Genomic DNA, 18,792 nt, shown 5'->3' on the forward strand with positions numbered 1-18,792 from the left:
TGGCAGGGCTGCTTACAGTGGGACAGAGTGATGTCAGCTGAGGCCCCCAGACTCCACTCTTGGGCTTTCTTAGGACCTTTCTTGCTGTAGCCATTGTTTGCTTTTCCCAATTTGCAGGTCTCAGCTATCCCAAAGCTGTCTTCTGGAGGACAGCTTTCTTACTCAAGCTGTGTTGGCTGTGACTCAATATCAATGAAATCTGCTCTATGTTTTGGTACTAATTTCTTGTGCGCTTTAAAAAAAGTTTTACATTGTTTTGCTTTGAATGAGAGGCATCATTTCCTTCTTCTGTAGCATTATTGACACCTAAGGAGACAGTACAAGGCTTAGGAAAGGGAAATGGAAAACACCTCACCTTTTCTTGTCAAAGTGAGGGAGTGACCACCTTTGTTGATTTTCGCATCTGACTCCGTTTATTCACTCTATCAGTCACTTTTTATAACCATGTTAATTAAGTTCATGCATATTGCAAAATCTGAGCTCCTGACAGGCTGTAGAGAAAACTTCAGCTCCTCCTTTTGTTTACAATATCTGAAGTTAGTTTACTGAAACCAAGATCAGTGTTCCCACCATAATATGAAAAGTTCTCAAAACCTTCATATCTATTCCCAGACTGGCTGTCTGTTTCCAGTAGTAGCCAAGGACAGAACGGTCTGAGAATCTTGTTGTTTATAAAAAAGGTGGCTGAGAACCTAATTATTTACAGGATCAAGCCTGGGAAAGGCTGCTTTTTCCCTTAGCTGAATACCTTCATGGCCCCTTTCTTTAAGCCATGCTTAAACCAGGCTCTCCACATTTTCTTACCTCTAAGTAAGATAAAAAAGAACTTTGGAAGTTAGAAGATAGCTAAGAATCCATCTGCCTGTTTTTCCTTGCAGTATACATGAAGCTCACGATCTGGACCTGCTATGACTGACCCCGACGTCCTCACTGAGGTGCCAGCAGCTCTCAAGCGCCTTGCCAAGTATGTGGTGCGTGGCTTCTACGGCATCGAGCATGCCTTGGCTCTGGACATCCTCATCAGGAACCCCTGTGTGAAGGAGGAGGACATGCTGGAGCTCCTCAAGTTCGACAGGAAGCAGCTCAGGGCTGTCCTCAACACCCTCAAGGGTGACAAGTTCATCAAGTGCAGGATGAGGGTGGAGACGGCGCCCGACGGCAAGACCACGCGCCACAACTATTACTTCATCAACTACCGCGGGCTGGTCAACGTGGTCAAGTACAAGCTGGACCACATGCGCCGCCGCATCGAGACCGACGAGAGGGACTCCACCAACCGCGCCTCTTTTAAATGCCCCATCTGCTTCAGCACTTTCACAGACCTGGAGGCCAACCAGCTGTTTGACCCCAGGACAGGTAAGGGTAGGCTGACAGAGTGCTCTAGCTGTGCTTCTGAGTGCTGGACTTTAAGGAGACGGAGCCTTGGGAAAATTCTGTTTGAGTTTGGCCAGAGCTAGAGGGCACTCTGTTTCTGCAGGTGGTAATGTTTGAGCAAAATACAAAAGGAGTGTATGCAGGTTTATACAGATGAAGAGGAATCTTGGTGAAATGCTTCTGAGTGTCAAGCAGTAGAGAAATGGAAGTCTTATTGAAGTCACACTGAAGGGTGAATAAGGCAATCTGTCCTTGTTGGAAGCTGTGAGGGCTTCTAGGTGGTCAGAGTGACCCTAAAAAAAGTTGGAAAGTCTCTTTTCCCAGCTTGGTGCTTGAAGAAACAGTCAGGGCTCTTCATTTCTCGGTCTCAAGGTTGTTTATTGTATCTTATCTATAAAATTCTTTCTCCTGTCCTGCCAGGATCTGCTCAGCAAGACAGTCCAAGGCATTCTGTCTGCCCCCGGGGTGGTGTTATGTCTTTATACTAAAAACTATGTGTACAATATTTACAGTAACTTTCCAATACCTATCACCTATGTTAGACAGTGAGCTTCTACTCTAAACCAATCTAAAAGTGCCAACATCACAGCAGAAGATGGAGGCCAAGAAGAAGAAGGAGAAAGGCAGGACACACCCAGATCCCACCATCTTGCCCCCTGAACCCTCATTCTAAAAACCCCAAAAGCTACTTTCTCACCTTGTGATAAATTCACTATCATTCTACTTAATTTGTCATGACTTGCAGATCTTCCTCTAAGGTTGATAACTTGCTCCATGGGTCATAATCAAAACCACAGGCATTTTTGGGCTCTGCCAGGGTCTCTGAGCCCCCTGGCAGGGGTCTTGGCTGCTCAGGACAGCCAGAGGGATGTCCTGGGTCCTGACAGGAAGCTGATGGCTTTTCAGTATAACCTGGTCTCGCCAGTAAACTGTAAGACTTCCAGATAGTTTGCAGAGAGGGCATATGGAGAGTTGATTTTAGTTGGTCATGCAAGAAGTGAGTTGTTGCTGTTTAATATTCTCTAGCCTGGTGCATTGTACTGCACAACCTTGTTTCCTGGTGCAAGGCAGTCTCACGAAAGTTAAAAGAAATTAATTACAGTCTTGTCTGTGGTTGGGAGTAAACAAGATTCTTATTCATGTATGAGTCTCAGTGGAAGTGTGTATCTGTCTCATGCTTATGAAATGAGAGCCTTTCTTGGGTGTCATTGTCTACTTTCTGCTTCTGTGCCAGGGAATAAAAGGAAGAACACCTGCACCTGATGAGACTCTGTTTTGCTAGTCTAATCTGGGATTATTTTGGGGACAAGGCAGGGAGGTTAGATGTTAATTTACTTTTTAATTTTTTTATTTGGAATTCTGTATTCTGATGTTACTTTTTGAGAAAAGTAAGAGGACAAAAGTTAGATACGCTCTCAGATACGTTAAAGTATGATGTTTAGCAACACTGAAGCTTTTAATCTAGGGCTACTGATGTTTAATCTGCCAAGTGCAAACACTCAAGAAATGTTCAGCATCTCATTTTCCCTTTTTCCTGCCTCCAAAGTTAAAAGGCTGTGAAACTCCTTTTTCCTGAGCAACCATGAAGATGTTACTTACTACCAGAGAAGCAGAATCCACTAAGTCAAGTAACGGTTGCTGATGAAGTCCAGCGCAGTAGAAGTTGCTTCCTTGTGGAGCACCAAACCAGCAGTGCCAGAATTTCTGTGCTCACCACTGAGTGTACAAACTCTGTGTGCCCTCCACATTTAATGATCATCTGTGGTGCCTACAGTTGTGTGTGCTGGCTGAGGGGAAATGGTGCTTTTGCAGTTGCAGTGGGGAGGAGAGGGCAGAGAAGCTGTGCAGAGAGCACACGCAGTGAGGAGAGTGAGGCACTGATCCCAAGGGGAGCTGTAGCCCTTAGCAGAGGCCTGTGGCCATTGCCTCCCAGCCTGGGTGGGCAGTGAGTTCTGAGAGCAAGGAACTGCCTGTCAAGGAGCTGCTGAAAGCAATAATGCTGAGATTTGGCTTTGATACCAAGGCCTGTGCTCTAGAAACTGATAGGGTCAACCAAGGGTGTTCCTGCAGTACAGGCACTGGCTGTGTCCAAAATGTGAAATCATTCACTGGCACATGGAGTGTTTTATGTTCTGATGGAGGAAAAGGCTGAGTGCTGTTTTCTCAGCAATTCCCAGGAGTTCTGTCTGTATTTGTGCAAATAACAAGATTGTCAGTTTACCTCCAGTTACTTTCAGTAAGAACATACCTGCCTAGAATTTATCTATATTCAGTTTCTCTTTATATTATTTTTAAGTCACTGATAGCTTCATTTAGGTCGTGCACAATGATACTGTTGTATGTCTGCTTTATATTGCAGTGGAATGTGTTGTCTCCATGCTTCCTGCTGCTCTGAATTCTGTATTAGAAAAGACCTGAGAGACCCCCAGGTCATTCACAGAGGAAGCTTGAGAGGTCAAGGCATGCAGAGAAACAAGGTTTATTAGACAGTGAAGAGCCATGCTTTTTCAAGAATGTCTTTAGCTCCTGTCAGTGCTAAAGATAAACCTCTCCCACTCATGGAAAGTTGTGGCAGTACAACTGTTGAAGGGTAACTAAAAGCCACATAGCTGCAGTCACAGTTGACCTGAACTGCTCTTAGACTGCAGCTATGTTGATAAAACTTTGTGAGTTAAAAGGCCTGCAGGACCAAAATCTGTTAATCCATGGAGGAGGTAGGACATGGAAGGCATTCTCTGCACCAATCTGCACCAAGCTGCACTTAAATTGAGAGCATTTTGTTAAAAGATTCCCGCTTTCACTGCCTGCCTTTTGTCCTTGTCACTCAGAGAGGGGTGTGATTTAGATGTCCTGTGTTTTCTTCTGCTTTGCTTTCCTCTTTCCTATCTACAACTCAAATGCAAACTCTGAGCAATTGTTGTAGAGCTGGAAGAGTTGCTCTTACACTTCCTTATTAGTATGGGTGAAGAGGTTTCCAGAACCACTCCGTTACTGTGGTCATTATTCTGGAATTTGTGAATCAAGAGTGCTTATGAAGAGCCTGTTCATAATTTGGATTTGTAGAGCTCTTTAATTTTTACCACAGCATGTGTGCCTACCTCTTGGGTTTAGCAGACCTTTGTTTCTTACTGGTCAGGTAGCTCTCTTTTGGCTCTGTTCTTTACTCCATCTCTGAATAATGTTGAAATAAACCAAAGTGTTTATTTTTTCATCAGAAAATGTGATTATTGATGGTTTTGGAGTGTAGACACAACTCTGCTGAGAAAAAATAATTGACAGTGAGAAGGGTATGTTTTCAGGACATGTAGGTACAGATGTGCTTTGACTGCTGTTCAGTTAACTTGGAAAAAATATTTTGAACAGAGTAGCATGTTTGCAAGTACACTAATTTTAAATGTAGATGTTAAACAGTAGAAGTGTTACTTTCAGAGTGTGTTCCCTCTGTTTTTGAAAGCATTATAAGATTTTTTTTCCTCCATCACTTCTGCCATTAAATGTCTCAACCCAAAAAAAACTCCAAAGGCTTTTTTCTGTTGTCAAAGGTTGAACAACTCTTATCTGGTACTTGAAGGAAGTTCAAGGACAGGATGTGAGACAGTGAAAGTCAAGATGATGCCAAAAACTGGAGTTTTTTTGCTGCTTCAGCTACAAGGAGATCTTGTGAAAAGAAATGCATGCTGTGAGAAGTGTTTGGTTGGTTGGATAACCAGGGAGTGAGTGCCTGTTAACTCTGAGCATGGCATGCCCAGGTCAGGAGTTTCAGCCCCATCTGTTCTACAAGAGGAGCTTGAACAGATCCTCTGGCTGCCACACTTTCTCCTCAGTGGTGTTTTTTACTGTTGCCTCCAAAGAAGCTACATCAGCAACCCCTGGTTTTAGAGGCAAACAGCATGAACACAGCATGATTTTATTGTACAAAAGTTTGCAATGGAAACTTGTAGCAAACCTTGGAAGAGCTTTCTGATTGAGGAGTTTGCCTATCTATGGGAGTTGGTGCAGACTGGGTTGTTACAGGCTAAGCAGCCACTTCTGTGGGTGTTTTATGATCTACAGGTGGGAAAACAATGCTGATGAATGAAAATGTTATTCTAGCTTTGTTTTTCAGGTAGAGTGACTGAGAAACAAAAAAATTGTTGTTTTCCTGGAATATCCTAGTATGAGCACTTGATCCTTGCCTTTCCTTTGTGCCATCATCTGCTGTGTGACTGTACTCTGCTATTTCATCACTCCTCGTTCTGCACATGAGCAATAGTCTGCAGCTGCTGCTGTGATGAACTCTTCAGGAGGTGGAAAGTTTCAGCTATTCCCCTGAACAAGATAAGGGCTGTCTCTTGAGGCAGGGGGTGTACAAGGAAAGAGTTTAGTTGAGGAGCTGTAGGAAGAGCCATCTGTGGGATGTGTGATGTGAATAATTCTGCTGAGCTCAGTCTACTGCCACACCTGGGCTGACAGTGGACACTGCTGTAAGGGAACACTGGGTTCTCCTGTTTCACCTAGACATAGGATGTTGCGTTAGTCTCTTAAACCTATGAGAAGAATGTTCTTCTCTGTGCTTTCCATATAGAAAGTTCAGAAGTTTGGGTTCTGCAGGCCAATCCCGTGAATCGCAGGTCAGCCTGAACACTCGATACCATTTTGTGGGCTGGATGTTGGAGGATCGCATCCGCCCACGTGCGTTCAGTGCAGTGCGGGGGAAGGACGACAGGAGCTGCCGCGAGTTTCTCACCCGGTAGAGGGCTCTGTCTTTGCTCTCTCCAGATGGGCTTGGCTTGCTTGCTATGGAATGTCACAACACTGGAAATTGTGTTCATGGATGTGTGTTTCTGTAGCGTGATTAATTGGATCTGGCTGGAGAAGGTCTCTAATGTATCCTACTCTCATACCTTAATCATATTTGTAAATCTAGTGTAGCGTTGGAGTTCTGACAAATTCAAGGTCAGTTTGAAAGAAAGTATGTGACTAGAAACTGCAAAAGGGAGAGTGAGGTGGAACTGAAGGAGCGGCAGAAATGAGATTCTGCAGTGCATCACACTGGTATTCAGCCCTGGATTTTCTTAGCTATTCTAAATACCAAACTGTGTTAGGATACTCACCAGTGCAGTAAGTGAATTTGATGTTGAAATGTGTAAGGCTAGATGAAGTAGTTTTTCCACTGCTGTCTTCTAAAAATTATATTTGCAATGTAATTTTGCCCAGTTTTTGTGTTTCTTTCACTTCTGTTACTGTGAAGAAAAATCTTGGTGTTACCAGTATGTTGTAATGACAGTTGATCTCTCATGTCCATCTATACCTTGTGTCCTCACCATAATAATCAGTTAAATAAGGTGTGAATAGCAGTGGAAAGAAAGGGATGCAAGACAAGTGGGTAATGTGAATCAGAAGGTGATGCTGGTTGGGATGTTCTCAATCACAGCTGTAATCACCAAATTATTTTGTTGTTTTTTGAAATCACAGCAGTTAATTACTTGTCTGCTCTTCCTCCTCCCACAGTTTGCTCTTGGTTTGGTGAATGATTTTGTGAGGATGTCTAGCTGTTCCTATAAATGCATTGTAATGGTAACATGCTGTGTATCTGTATGCCTTTCTTATTCCATGTACTGATAAGAAATTTAATTTGGGAACAACAAATTGAAGGTGACAATATCAGTTTTACAGAAGGAAAGACAACATCTTGAATATCATTTTAAGCCACTTGTTTTACTGTCAGGCTCTCACAGATCCTTTGTGTACTTCCTAACAGAATTGCACATAACAAATTCAGAGACTGGTTTTGTGTACCTGTCATAAGGCACTTAATATCACATTCAGGCAGCCTGTGTGCAGCTGAGCACTTGAATGGTTTGGGCCCCGTTTCTGAGATTAGAAATTTGACTAGGCTTTCATTTTTTTGCTTTGGTCTTGTGTGCTGACTTCTGGAGCTACTGCCTTTTCTCCTGAGTGTTCAGCTCCTTACTTCATCCCCAGTGAGCTGTTCAGAGCACATCTGTCTTCTCATCTTCTTTTGAATTCCCACTTCCTCAGGCAAGTTCTACATTAACTTCAAAACTTCCTCATCTGATTCAAATTATTTTTGAGCCTGTCCTATCTATTTTGTTAATTTTTTATTACGCTTCCCCTTTTCCCTGCTTTTTTTGCCTTACCCTTTCTTGAGGAGCTCTTGTGTCCATTTCTAGTACATCTCTTTTTGTATTCTGTCCCTTCCAGCCACTAGAAAAAAATAAATCACATGGAGCTGTTTATTCTATATATTCACACAATGTAGCCTGTCCTGTTTGATCTTTATGCTGTTGTTTCTTGTCCTTTGGGTTCATTGATTTTCAGACATTCTGGATAGCTCTGTCTGCCATGTAATGCCATGTATGTGCTAGGTGATGCTACCACTACAACAATTTACAGCTTTTAACCAGCCAAAATGAGGCCTTGGCAAGCCTTAATGTAAACAGGCATACTGAAACTTCCCTTGAAAAAGAATGGATTCAGAGCAGTTCTGCTTTGAACAACTTCAAGTTCTGTGAAGTTGTGTGTTTTTGTTATCATTGTTAGCTTTCCAAGTGCATAAAAACCCATCAGTGTGATTTTCTTGACTCTACAAGCACATTTTGTTTGTCTGTGCTGCCACTGAGAGCTTTTGGCAAACACCAGCAGAAGGAAAGTGTCCATGCTCTGCTTAGTTTTTCTATTTCTATTCCAATTCCTGGCAAAATCTCCAAGTGTATTCCTGTCAGCTTCACTCTGCTTCAGCTTGATAAGGCTTGGAGCCACAGGGAAAGGAAAACTGAGAAAAACATATCAGAATTAATGCATGTTTTCCTCAAAGTAAGAGCACTCTGTAGAGTGACTTAAAGGTTGCATCTGTAACTCGAACCCATTCCCTGTGGGTTGGGCACCCTGTCTGGAAAATAACCAGCTGGTCTAGCCATGGATCTCTCAGCTGGATGGGGAAATAGGTGAAGGCAGGGTTGGAGCCTGTGCTTTGCAAAACAGCAGCCAAGAGGATAAGCTGCTGCCTGTAGAATGGTGCCTGATCACTGCCCTGTATTCCACACTGACCTCTGGCTGGAATGCTTGTGGCTCTTAGATTAAAAATCCTATCTGATAAATGCATGCCCTGACTTACAATATTTATGCGTTTTTTTTTTTTTTTTGTTTTATCTGTGAAGGGCATTTTATTATTTGAAGTACAAGAAGTAATTGCCCTTCAAGTAAAGGTTATCACTTTAACTTCTCTTAGCTTTGCAAATTGAAATAGATTGCTGCAAGATCTCTGTGAAATCTGTGAATATTGCTAAGCCATTTATAGTGATGAAAGCTGAACTGCAGCATTCCTTTCTTTTATTCTAGTGACTTGTTCTTTTGAAACTGCATCCTTGGTAATATTGGCTGTGAAAAGTGTTACTCTTTTAGGCATGGGCATCTGTAAATCAGACCAAGAGCTCATGGAGAATCCTGTAACTTGTGTTGCAGTCTCTCTGCTATTGGAAGCAATTCAAAGGTTTAGTATGTTGGCTTAGTTGGTATTTTGGTGTAGTCTTCTCAAGTGACAGAAAAACCACCTATCTGTGGTTGCCACTGGGCTTCCTTTGAGTAATCCCTCTGTCCAGTTGTGTTTTCTTGCCTTAGTGTCTGGTTTAATTTATGCACAGTAGGACCAAAGGGAGAACTCTATCAGCTGAGAGCTGCTGAGGTTGTGCATATGAGCTGCAGCAGAATTAGCTTCCAGAGAGGAGGAAAGGCTTCCTCTCTTCCAGTTTACAGTGAATACATATTAAATCATCTGACGCTTCTGAATGAACAATAATTTGATGTGTGTCTCGTGCAGTCCAATTTTTGAATGTTTAATTTACCTTTTCAAGAGAAATGTCTTTGCTTAAAAATTGTGTTACAGTAATTTTAATTTAGTTGAGATAAAAATGATCTGCTTGCTGAGATGAATGAGCAACGTGGTGTTCTTCTAGATAACATAAAGTTATTCTTAAGGTGCTGCTGTTTTTTTTTGTAAACATTAAAGGTTAAATTGTTCCCCTTCTCTAATTGCAAATCCAGCTCATCAGGAAAGGGAAACTGTAGCATGAATATAGCTTAATGTCATTTTGAAATGCTGAAGGAAATTTGGTTGATATCTTAAATTTTCTCGAGTTTACTGCCTAAATTATGGTCAAGAAATAAACCCATAGAGGGGCAGTTCCATATACACATTACAATCTGTGATCAAGTTGCTATTTCACAGCTGAGTTACAGCACTGCTTTGCCCTTAGAGCACCTTGCATGCCTCATTCTCCACTGATAACCTGCTGTGGCCTCCTGGCAGAGCTTATTAACTTGTATCCTTTACAGTGCTCTAGAGAAATGTATTTTAAACTGCTGACTGGGCCCCTGGACTCTCTTTGTATAGCTGTGCTCGGTTCTTAGCCAGAAAAAAGCTGCTGTCTTTTTGGCTTTCAGTGTAAGATCAGAGGGATAGTGCTGGGTGTGTTCTCTCCCAAAGTGCTGTCAGGGTACGAGCTGGAGGCTCAAGTGTGCCCATCCTGCACTGATGTGTGTTTTCCAGAGCACACTGCAGGTCAGGCATGGAGCTTGAAGAAAGAAAATCTGTCGACCCATGTTCAGGTAAGTGATTCTGCCACTTGAGGAATGAGCTTTTTTGCAATTTAGAGTTATCAAGGTTTTTTTCCTTGAACAATGCAAGATTTGGGAATGCAGAAAGAGGAGAGTGGAAGTGCAGAGAGAGATCATGGGGTCTCAAGTGCAAGGCAAGATGCACTTTAGAAGATAAGTAAACAGTCCAGTGTTCAGTGTTCCACCTCAACTGTGCTCTCCTGAGGGAGGCAACAATAACAGAGGCATGAAACCTACTTGGTGAAGATTTGCACTTCAAAAGGATTGGCAAGGCTTTTAATTGCCTCTACCAGGGTTGGCCAGGAAGGGCATTTCATAAGAACACAGCATCCTGTCTTCATTGATGAAAAGAAATCTGGGTGTCAGAAGGGAACAGGCAGCTGCTTTGACGGAAAAGGAGAAAGCTCAGTCATACAAATCTGTTCTGAAAATGCCAGTCTAAAATTGCATCGTGGAACCATTCTTTTTCTCTTCACAGCCAAAAATTTTCTTTTTCTTGGGCTGTTTAATAGTTTTATTCTTCCTTTCTTGTTTCTTCTTGGAGACTTAACATGAATTAACAGAACTGGCTAATAATCTTTGGTTGGTTTGGAACCAAGGTTCTTTGGTTGTGCTTACAGGTGGAGCTAAGGCAGGCTGTCTTTTCTGGATTCCTTTTGTTGTTAGTCTGAAACAGTATGATCCAATTTGCTGACTTCAGGCTGGGGAAAAGAGTTAAACCACTCTGCTTCTGAAAACAATCCTGTTGACAAGTAGATAAATGCCTTTAGAAGTTTAACTGCATGACTGGAGTATATAAACTCCTAGTCCATGATTATGGGAATACTTGAATACGGTAGTTTTAAGTTGCAAAGAGATTAGCAACTTCTGAATGTAATTCAGTGGAGCTGAAAGAAGAGATACCTTTTTAATTTCCATAATAATTGCACTGAGCTGCTGAAACGGATTAAAAAGGGGTTTGTTTATCTACCCTGAAGCCTAAAAAGCAGTGAGGACAAGGATGTAACTTGACCATAAAAGACAAAAGATTAGGTGATTTGTGAATCTTCACTCAAGCTGGAATGGAGAGGTGGAAGTCTCAGTGGTTCTTCCTGCTCTTTGAACAGGATCACATGAATATATGATTGTTGTTGGGAACAGGGCACATCAGTTTTAAAAACAAACAAAACTCATCTGAATATTCTTTTTATATGAGAAGACAATAAGAGCTGGAATTAAATTGGCTGATTGGTGTGTCTGTGTAAAAATATTGGTGTAAAAATCTTAAAAATGTCAGAGAAGCAGATGAAGGAAGAGGCAATAATTCTTGCCTGCTGTATGTGATGCTTTATCAGCTAAAACTTTGGGCTGCTTCTGTGCTTGACTTGATCCTTTTTTTGTATTTTATGGAATTTAACTCAAGGAAATCTGTGTGTTCTCAAGACAGAATTGAGCTGCTTAGTATCACCCAAATATTTTTATGTGATAACCGAACATCGCGTGTCTAGGCTGGAATGTTTTTGTTGAGGATTGAGTTCCTCAGTCCTGCCTGTGGTCCTCCCTCTCAGCCAAGGGTCTTGCCACTGGTAAATGCTTTGGTGATTCATCTTCATCTGCCTGGAGCTGGAAGTTAATGACCCACAAAAGCAGTAACTTGTAAAGCTGACAGGAACTTGCTGCTTTCAGGCAACAAAGGCTGCTGTGCTTCTCAGCACTTCAGTATTTGCTTCCAAAGCACGACCCTGGTCTGCATCTGAATCTGTAGTGCTCATTCAGGAACTGGAGTGTTGAGGATCTGCCGCCCTGTTCTCAGGACTGCAGTGGTTACAGTCTAGTGAGGGAAAGCCAGCTGCATTTGTGGGACCAGAGAAGATGTGGCTGAGCCTGAGTTTGGCCTGTGCCCATCAGCATGCAGCTTTTAGCTCCTCCTTAGTGCTCCTTGGGTGGCTGTGTTGGTTAGATACCACAGCTTACACTGGGCATGAGCTCCAGAGATCCCCCCTCTATCACATCCTTATGTGGCTTTATCAGTTATTACTGAGGTTCTCTGACTTCCAAATAGGAAATGTATAACACTTTTTCCTCACTTGCTTGATTTGCCTGGTTGGGCTGACAGTTTTTGAAGCAGAACTTTTTCTACCAAATATTTTTTGCAAGATACCAGTTCTGTGCAATTCTGAACTTCTGTATCCCACATGAGTAGAACCAATGCTGCATGAATACCAGTGAGTGAGTCTCTGCTGGACTTCAGCACTGTTCTGAAATTTTATGTTTATATTTTACTAGATGACAAAATTATAAACAAATGTTTACAAATTTCTGAGATCCTTCTTTGTTCTGCTGCTCTCTTGGATTAATAGAGACTTTGTTACCTTTTTAAATAAATCATTTATAACCTGCTTCTCCCTCTTCAGAATACAGGTAATGAGTTTTATCTCAGATTCAAAATAATTTGAGCACTGCTGCTCTTGCATCTGTGAAAGAAAGGAATAAGAGCTTGCTTCTCTTAACCCCTTTTTGTTTGAATTTTAGTTTATTAGCTCACTTCTATCATCTCTGGTACATTTCTAATAGCAAGATGACAATTTGCCTTGGAGTTGTGCCAGTTCTGCTTGCTCTGGTGGAAGCATTTGTGGCACCAAGCATGAGTGCGTGCTTAAGGAGAGGGAAAGCAAATGCAAGTAAACAGCACAGCAGGCCTGCTCTTTGAAACTCCCTGTGAGGGCTCAAAGATTTGCAATTAATGTCCCTATGCTTGTTTATAATCAGTTTTGGGAGAGCATTAAGACCCTGTAAGCTGCTGACTGCTGAAAGACAGGAAATCAGGCTTGGAAATCTGAGAATTAATTTATGTAGTTGTTGTTTGTTTTCATCTCAGATCGCTGCCTGCATCAGAATTTGTGCAATAAAACATTTTTAATATGTAGTCACTGATTTTTTTATTAAGGCTATATAAAGTCACTTTCTTTAATTTAGTAGCATTGTTTGCTTACGGGTATGCTGTACAATTTCATAGTGTCAAAACATTGATTCCTCAACTTGTGATGACTCTTCATTTAAGATCTTCTGTCAGCTGTGATGCAAAATCCTTTAATATAGTTTGTGATATCCCTTTTAGGTTGCTGCAGTTAAAACTTGGAATTGATCTCTTAGAAGTTGCTTTGTTTGAGAATATCCTGTGTGATATAGTTGCAGGCAGAGACACTGATTTGGATTGTCTGCATGAATCTTTGTAGGTGCAGAGTCTGAATGGTGATAGAGGATATTGTTTTGATACCTATTCTGCCAATCCAAAGGTGCCTTTTCAAGGCTCACAGCCATCATCTGTAAGCAGTATAGAAAGTAAAGTGCAGGTATGGAAAAAAAGAAATGGATGCTTTGGACTTCACTAAACAGCATTTTGTTGACTAATGACAATTTATGTAATGCATAAAGAGAGTTTTTTATTCCAGTTGTGTCTTCTACCGAGGATTTGCCACCTTTTCCAATTTTGTCTTGTTAGTACATAGCATATGCACCTAAGAGTCTGCATTCAAAATCTTTAGGAGAAAGTATGAAATTGAAATGAACCAGGATAGACTTTTGAAATGCCCTCTAAGGCTAACAGTAAGCAATGATTTTTTTTTTCTAAAAGTGGTGTTCTGCACCAGGTGTGCAATCATTTTGTGATTAATTTATCTGGACCATGTTTCATTAGTTTTCTGATAAGCATCTAGAACAGTTGAATACTGTCTCTTCTCCCAGCCAAAATAGATTGCTTCCTGTTTTTCTCATTATCCTTTATCTTATCTCATCATCCTTCTCTAAAACTTAAAATTTGGCTCACTTTTTTTTCCCCTCTTATAATTCATACTCCTGATCAGTTCCCTCCTTATGGGTAAATTCTCTTCCATGCTTTAGCCTCCACCAATATCCAGTTTTCCTGAACATTTTATGGAGTACAGTCCCTGACAAAATGGGCTGAGTGTCAGCTGTCCTGCACCCTTTCCCTGAATTCCACTCACTGGATCTCTGCCACCAGAGTTGTTATTTTTCTCTACAGTAACTCAAGGTAAATGCTATTCCTCACTGAGCTGCAAGAGATTAGATAATGTCTTTGGAAATAGGAAGGAGGAGAAAGGGCCATCTGCAGCAGTCTCCAAAGTGGGATGCATGCAAAACAATCCATCAAAGTGGGAGGAGTACTAAGGAAATATTTTTTGTAACATCAATAAAAATCTTCTAAAACAGTTTTTCATCTTAATCTTGTTCCTAATTCTATTTTTGTGTTATGTTTTATAATATATAGCATATTATTACAATACTACATGTATAATTTATAGGTAAATATTCTTATAGTTTGCTCAAAAGTTTGTTTTACTGATGGGTTATGTAATCAAAGTAGTGATCTGGAGCTTCAGATTTCCTCTTTTCTCTTCCAAAGACAACTTCCAGTCCCTTGCCCATGTTAGGATCTTATTATGGAAGTTTTTTTAATCTTGATTTTTTTAATCCAGAGCACTATGGTTTTGTTATTTGAGGGTTAAATCAGACTCCTGATTTGTTTATAACTTTGAAAGGCAATGTTTTGTGCTCTTGAGAAAGCTCACATGGATTTTAATAAAGCACCTTGATCTCCTGCTGACTGCTTTTGTCAAAAATCTGAATGTTTCTTCTTCCTTCCACTGGAATCTTTGTCTGGCTTTCCTTGACCCTGAAATAAACTCCTTATACACACTGAATATGCTGCTGTGAAATTGAGAGTTTTCTGGCATCTTTAACCAGTCCCACGTGTTTCTGTGCATCCCTTTGGACGTGCATCAGATAAAAAGGATTGCTGTGACTCTTACATGTTGAACAAGCTGAAAGGTAGTCCTTGGAGCACACACAAGAGGATGCCACTAACTTTGTAGTGCTGTTCTACAGCTTCTGGCCAAGGAGAATTGACACTATTCCAGTTTGGGATTGCAGTGATAACAAGTGTTTGCTTTTGTGCCTGCTTCCCATGAAAAGCTCTTCTCTCCTTAATGCTGCAGGTTGCAGCTGAGCAAGGTTATGTGGTTTGAGGTTTTGCTTTTGTTTTTTGTCCTCTGTTACCTTACTTTGTCATAGCTCTAAGGAAAAAACATCCCTGTGTGTTCAAATGGAACCATAACAAATTGCTTCATTCCTCAGGTTGTTGTGAGTGAGGCAAAATTATTTTGGAAACATTTAGGAAAGTTGGAGCTTTTTGTTAAAAGAAAAGCCAGCAAAAGTGATAGGATCTTGGATTGTGTAAGTAAGGAAAGATGCTTATCGGTGTGGGTAGATAATACTTGATGGAAACTTTTTCTGCAAAAAAGTATGTTTAATATAGGAATAGAGAAGTACTCAGAATATTGTTTCTTAGATTTTTAAAAAAAGTATACATGCAAAAATTTATTCGGGATGCAAGGCAGAATAGAAAGTCTATTGACATTGGACTCTAGAAGTTACTGCAGTGATGAGCATGAAATATCTAAATAGAATTTTCTGGCTTGGGTTTAAGAAGGGTGAAAAACTGATATTAAAAAAATCAGGAAATTAACATTGTTAAGGTCGATTTTCAACTTTATTTCTTCTGTACATAAGCATTTGACACAATCTGCATATGCCCTTTCTTCTCAGAAGAAATACAAGATATTGTTTGTCTGCAAATAGTTTTCTGCCTTGTGTGCTGTATCAAATAGTATATGCTTGCACTAAGCTGCTTTTTCATATATAATGTTAAAATATGCTGGCACTCTTAGCTGCTAAATTAATTAATTAAAAAGAACTAATAATTGTGTCAGTAATGTTCTTCTCTGATGGCAATAATTGACAGTATTGCAGTGAGGTCTTGTGAAAGTATATATAAATGTAAATAAATTGCATGGGTAGATGCATGATGTGTTCCTAATTGGAAATAACTTGGTGACAAACCTAGATAGAGACTCTGAGTTCAGGCTTCTAAATTATCATCCTCAGAGAAAACTTGAAAGGCTGGGATATTGTTATTTTCTTTCTGATGCCACTGTCTAAAACTGTAGAACCTTTCATCTGCCTGTGCCTCAAAATGTGATATTTAGAGTGGCACTATTCATTAGTTAATTCTGCTAAAGTAAAAGGAAAATGCAGCTCAGGAAACTGATGCAGATGACTCTTGTATTCTTTTGAAGACTTTGGAAGGAAGCCAAAATTAGTGTCAACAATACTTTTGTTTAAAAAAAAAATTACTTGCAAAACATTAGAAAATGTTCCAGTAATACAATTCAGTAAATGGGAGAGAGAGAAAGGGAGTCTTTCCAAGCGTGGGTAGTGATACTAGACAAGGTATTAATCTTGCTAATTTTAGGCATTTACAGAGCTGACATGGACACTGGAGGCAGAAGAAAGCTGCAAACACAGCATCCATCTTTCTGTTTGCTGCCAGTGAAGGGAGCCCTGCAGGCCAGGAGCCCCTCTGTTCTTGTCTGGTTTTAAGTGTCCTAAGTTCAGTGGAAGTTCTTCCTGCCTGCCATGTGCACCACGGGAATGGCAGTTCCATTCTGGACTCTGCAACACCTACTAAACTGGCAGGAGCTAAAGCTAAGCTCACATATGGTCTGGTGTGTATTAAACTTCTGTGTAGAGCAACCCAATTCAGAAGAGACTTTGAGCTTTGCTACAAAAATAGTAGGGTTTAGTTTTCTTCAAGAAAGCTATTTGTTAATAAAACTTCTTGTTTGTGAAATCAAACTCTATCCCTTAGGATAGTTTTTGTGCTAGTCATTATTGTTTGGCTGTGCTTTATATTTTGAGTTGCTAAAAGCATGAATAGCAGACAGATCACAAATATCATGGCTCAGATTCTGTACAGTGTTTCAAGTATGAAGGTAAAATTCCTTGTGTGTACTTTGTTGTCATGACCCCTGAAACCATTTTAAAGTGTCAAGGTTCAAGCATGTCACTTGTTTGGGTTTTTTAGTGGTCATTGCCTAAAGGAATTCAAGTTGGATTAAGCTCCCTTCCAGCTTTGAAATCCAGGCTACTAAAGGGAGAGGATGTGCCTCACAGCATACCTTGCAAGGGAGTGTGCTAGGAGCAAGAGAAAAGAAATGAGAGGATTGAGAATTTGTCATAGGAATCAACCGGCAGGTTTTTACTCTTCTTTCGGCCTGCATGTGTTGGAGACTGGGAAAAGAGGACAAGAGCATCAAGAGGTGTTCAGTGCCAAGTCAGACATAAAATAACCTGTTAAAGTGCAACACTCAGCTGGGACTTTAACTTGAACAGGTTAGCAGATGGCCTGTCAGTCCTTGTGTAAGGCACTGGTGCAAGTGTTTGCTACAATCCCAGCCAGAAAGGCATTCAGGCTCTGTGGGGTATTGATTGAAATATCAGTTATTAGTACTAACAAGAAGGCAAGGGAGAATGGATAATCATACAGGCCTCCAGAGGGGTGTGCTTTCTGGTGCCTTTCCATTACTGTGACCCTGGCTCACTGGCTTCCAGCATAAACATAGCCTACAACTGGCAATCTGTTGCTTAAAGTGTACAGGAGAAAGCCTGAAACAAGAGACAGAGCATTTGTGAACCAGAATGTTGATGCAGAATCAAATTTTCCAAGGAAGGATGTTGTTAACAATTCTATTTATTAAACAGCCCTCAGTAGTGGGAGGGAAGTTCTGTTTCAATTTTTCATACTTGGTTTTTAATTTTATGTTTGTGGCTTTAAAACCATGTGTGTTTCTGCTTTGAAAAATAGATACAAAATCGGGAATGAATATACAGTAAAATTATCTGCATTTCAGAATATGCTGAAGGTTATTTTCAGATACAGTGCAGGGCTAGAAGAGATAGCCATGTCATCATCTTCCTCTGAAGCAGGGTAAATTTAACCTTCATGGCTGGCATATTCCAGGCTTCTTATCCTCAGTTTTTCATAATACCCTAACCTAAAGGGGTTTTTTTTACCCCAGATTAAAGCTGTGAGTAATCTCTTTATGTATGTGTGAAATGAAAGAACAGTTTGTCACTGTTTTCATTACTGTAATACCCAAAATTTGCTGTTCTCTACCACCACCTTCTTAAAACTAAGCAAGTCTGTCTTCCCAATTTTTCCCTAATGAAACATGTATGTGTTTCATTAGGGAAACATGCTGTGTCATTTGGTTCATTCGGAATTTTTACAATTGGTCCCTAACTACAAGTATGGAATCTGAAGCTATACCTGGTTTATCAGGAGGAGATATTCACAGGGAAGAATAAAGCAAGATAACATACTATGGAGAGTAACAGTCATAGTCATGCCTGACTTAGTTATTAATACAGCAGCCAGTTTTTCTCTTACTTTCCTTGCAGCACAACAAGTTTGGTTCCTGGTTTTGTCCTCTGTCATAAACCTGAGGTTCTTTGCAGTGTTTGTCTCTGCCAAAACAATTACCCCTTTCTGGTCACCCCCTTCCTTTTTTTTCTTTTCTCTCTCTTTCTCTCTCTCTCTCTTTTTTTTTTTTTTTTTTTTTTTTTTGTTAACCCAAATGCTATATTTTCTATTAATCTCTACTGAATTTCTTTATATTTATTCCAAGCATTTCTCCATTTGGAATGGCAATCCTGTCTCCTAAAGCATTGATAAGCCCTACTCTTTCTTTAAATTGTGAACTAAATTTACAAAATTTAGTTTCCTGACACTGTGATCAGGGCCTCGCTTCATTCCCACCTGATACCAAATTACTGATGGCTACTCACTGAGAATATTGAGAATATTTTTGAGTTGTGCATCCTTCTTATTGTCATTTCACCTGTAGCCTTTCTCCCTGGTGAGGATGTTTTTTCAGGGCAGTCCAGCATCAGTTTACATCACAC

General features: G+C 40.5%; 1 protein-coding gene across 1 annotated transcript in view; it reads left to right on the forward strand.

Annotated features, from left to right (window-relative positions):
- GTF2E1 (general transcription factor IIE subunit 1) overlaps positions 1-18,792 on the forward strand; it is a 49,764-nt gene that overhangs the window by 7,449 nt on the left and 23,523 nt on the right. The window contains exon 2 of the mRNA XM_005486099.2: positions 879-1,356. Within this exon, the coding sequence (XP_005486156.1) occupies positions 909-1,356 (448 nt within the window). The 5' untranslated portion in view covers positions 879-908. The remainder of the gene's footprint in view (positions 1-878; positions 1,357-18,792) is intronic.

Source organism: Zonotrichia albicollis, chromosome 2, assembly GCF_047830755.1.
Source record: "Zonotrichia albicollis isolate bZonAlb1 chromosome 2, bZonAlb1.hap1, whole genome shotgun sequence".
Lineage (NCBI taxonomy): Eukaryota > Metazoa > Chordata > Aves > Passeriformes > Passerellidae > Zonotrichia > Zonotrichia albicollis.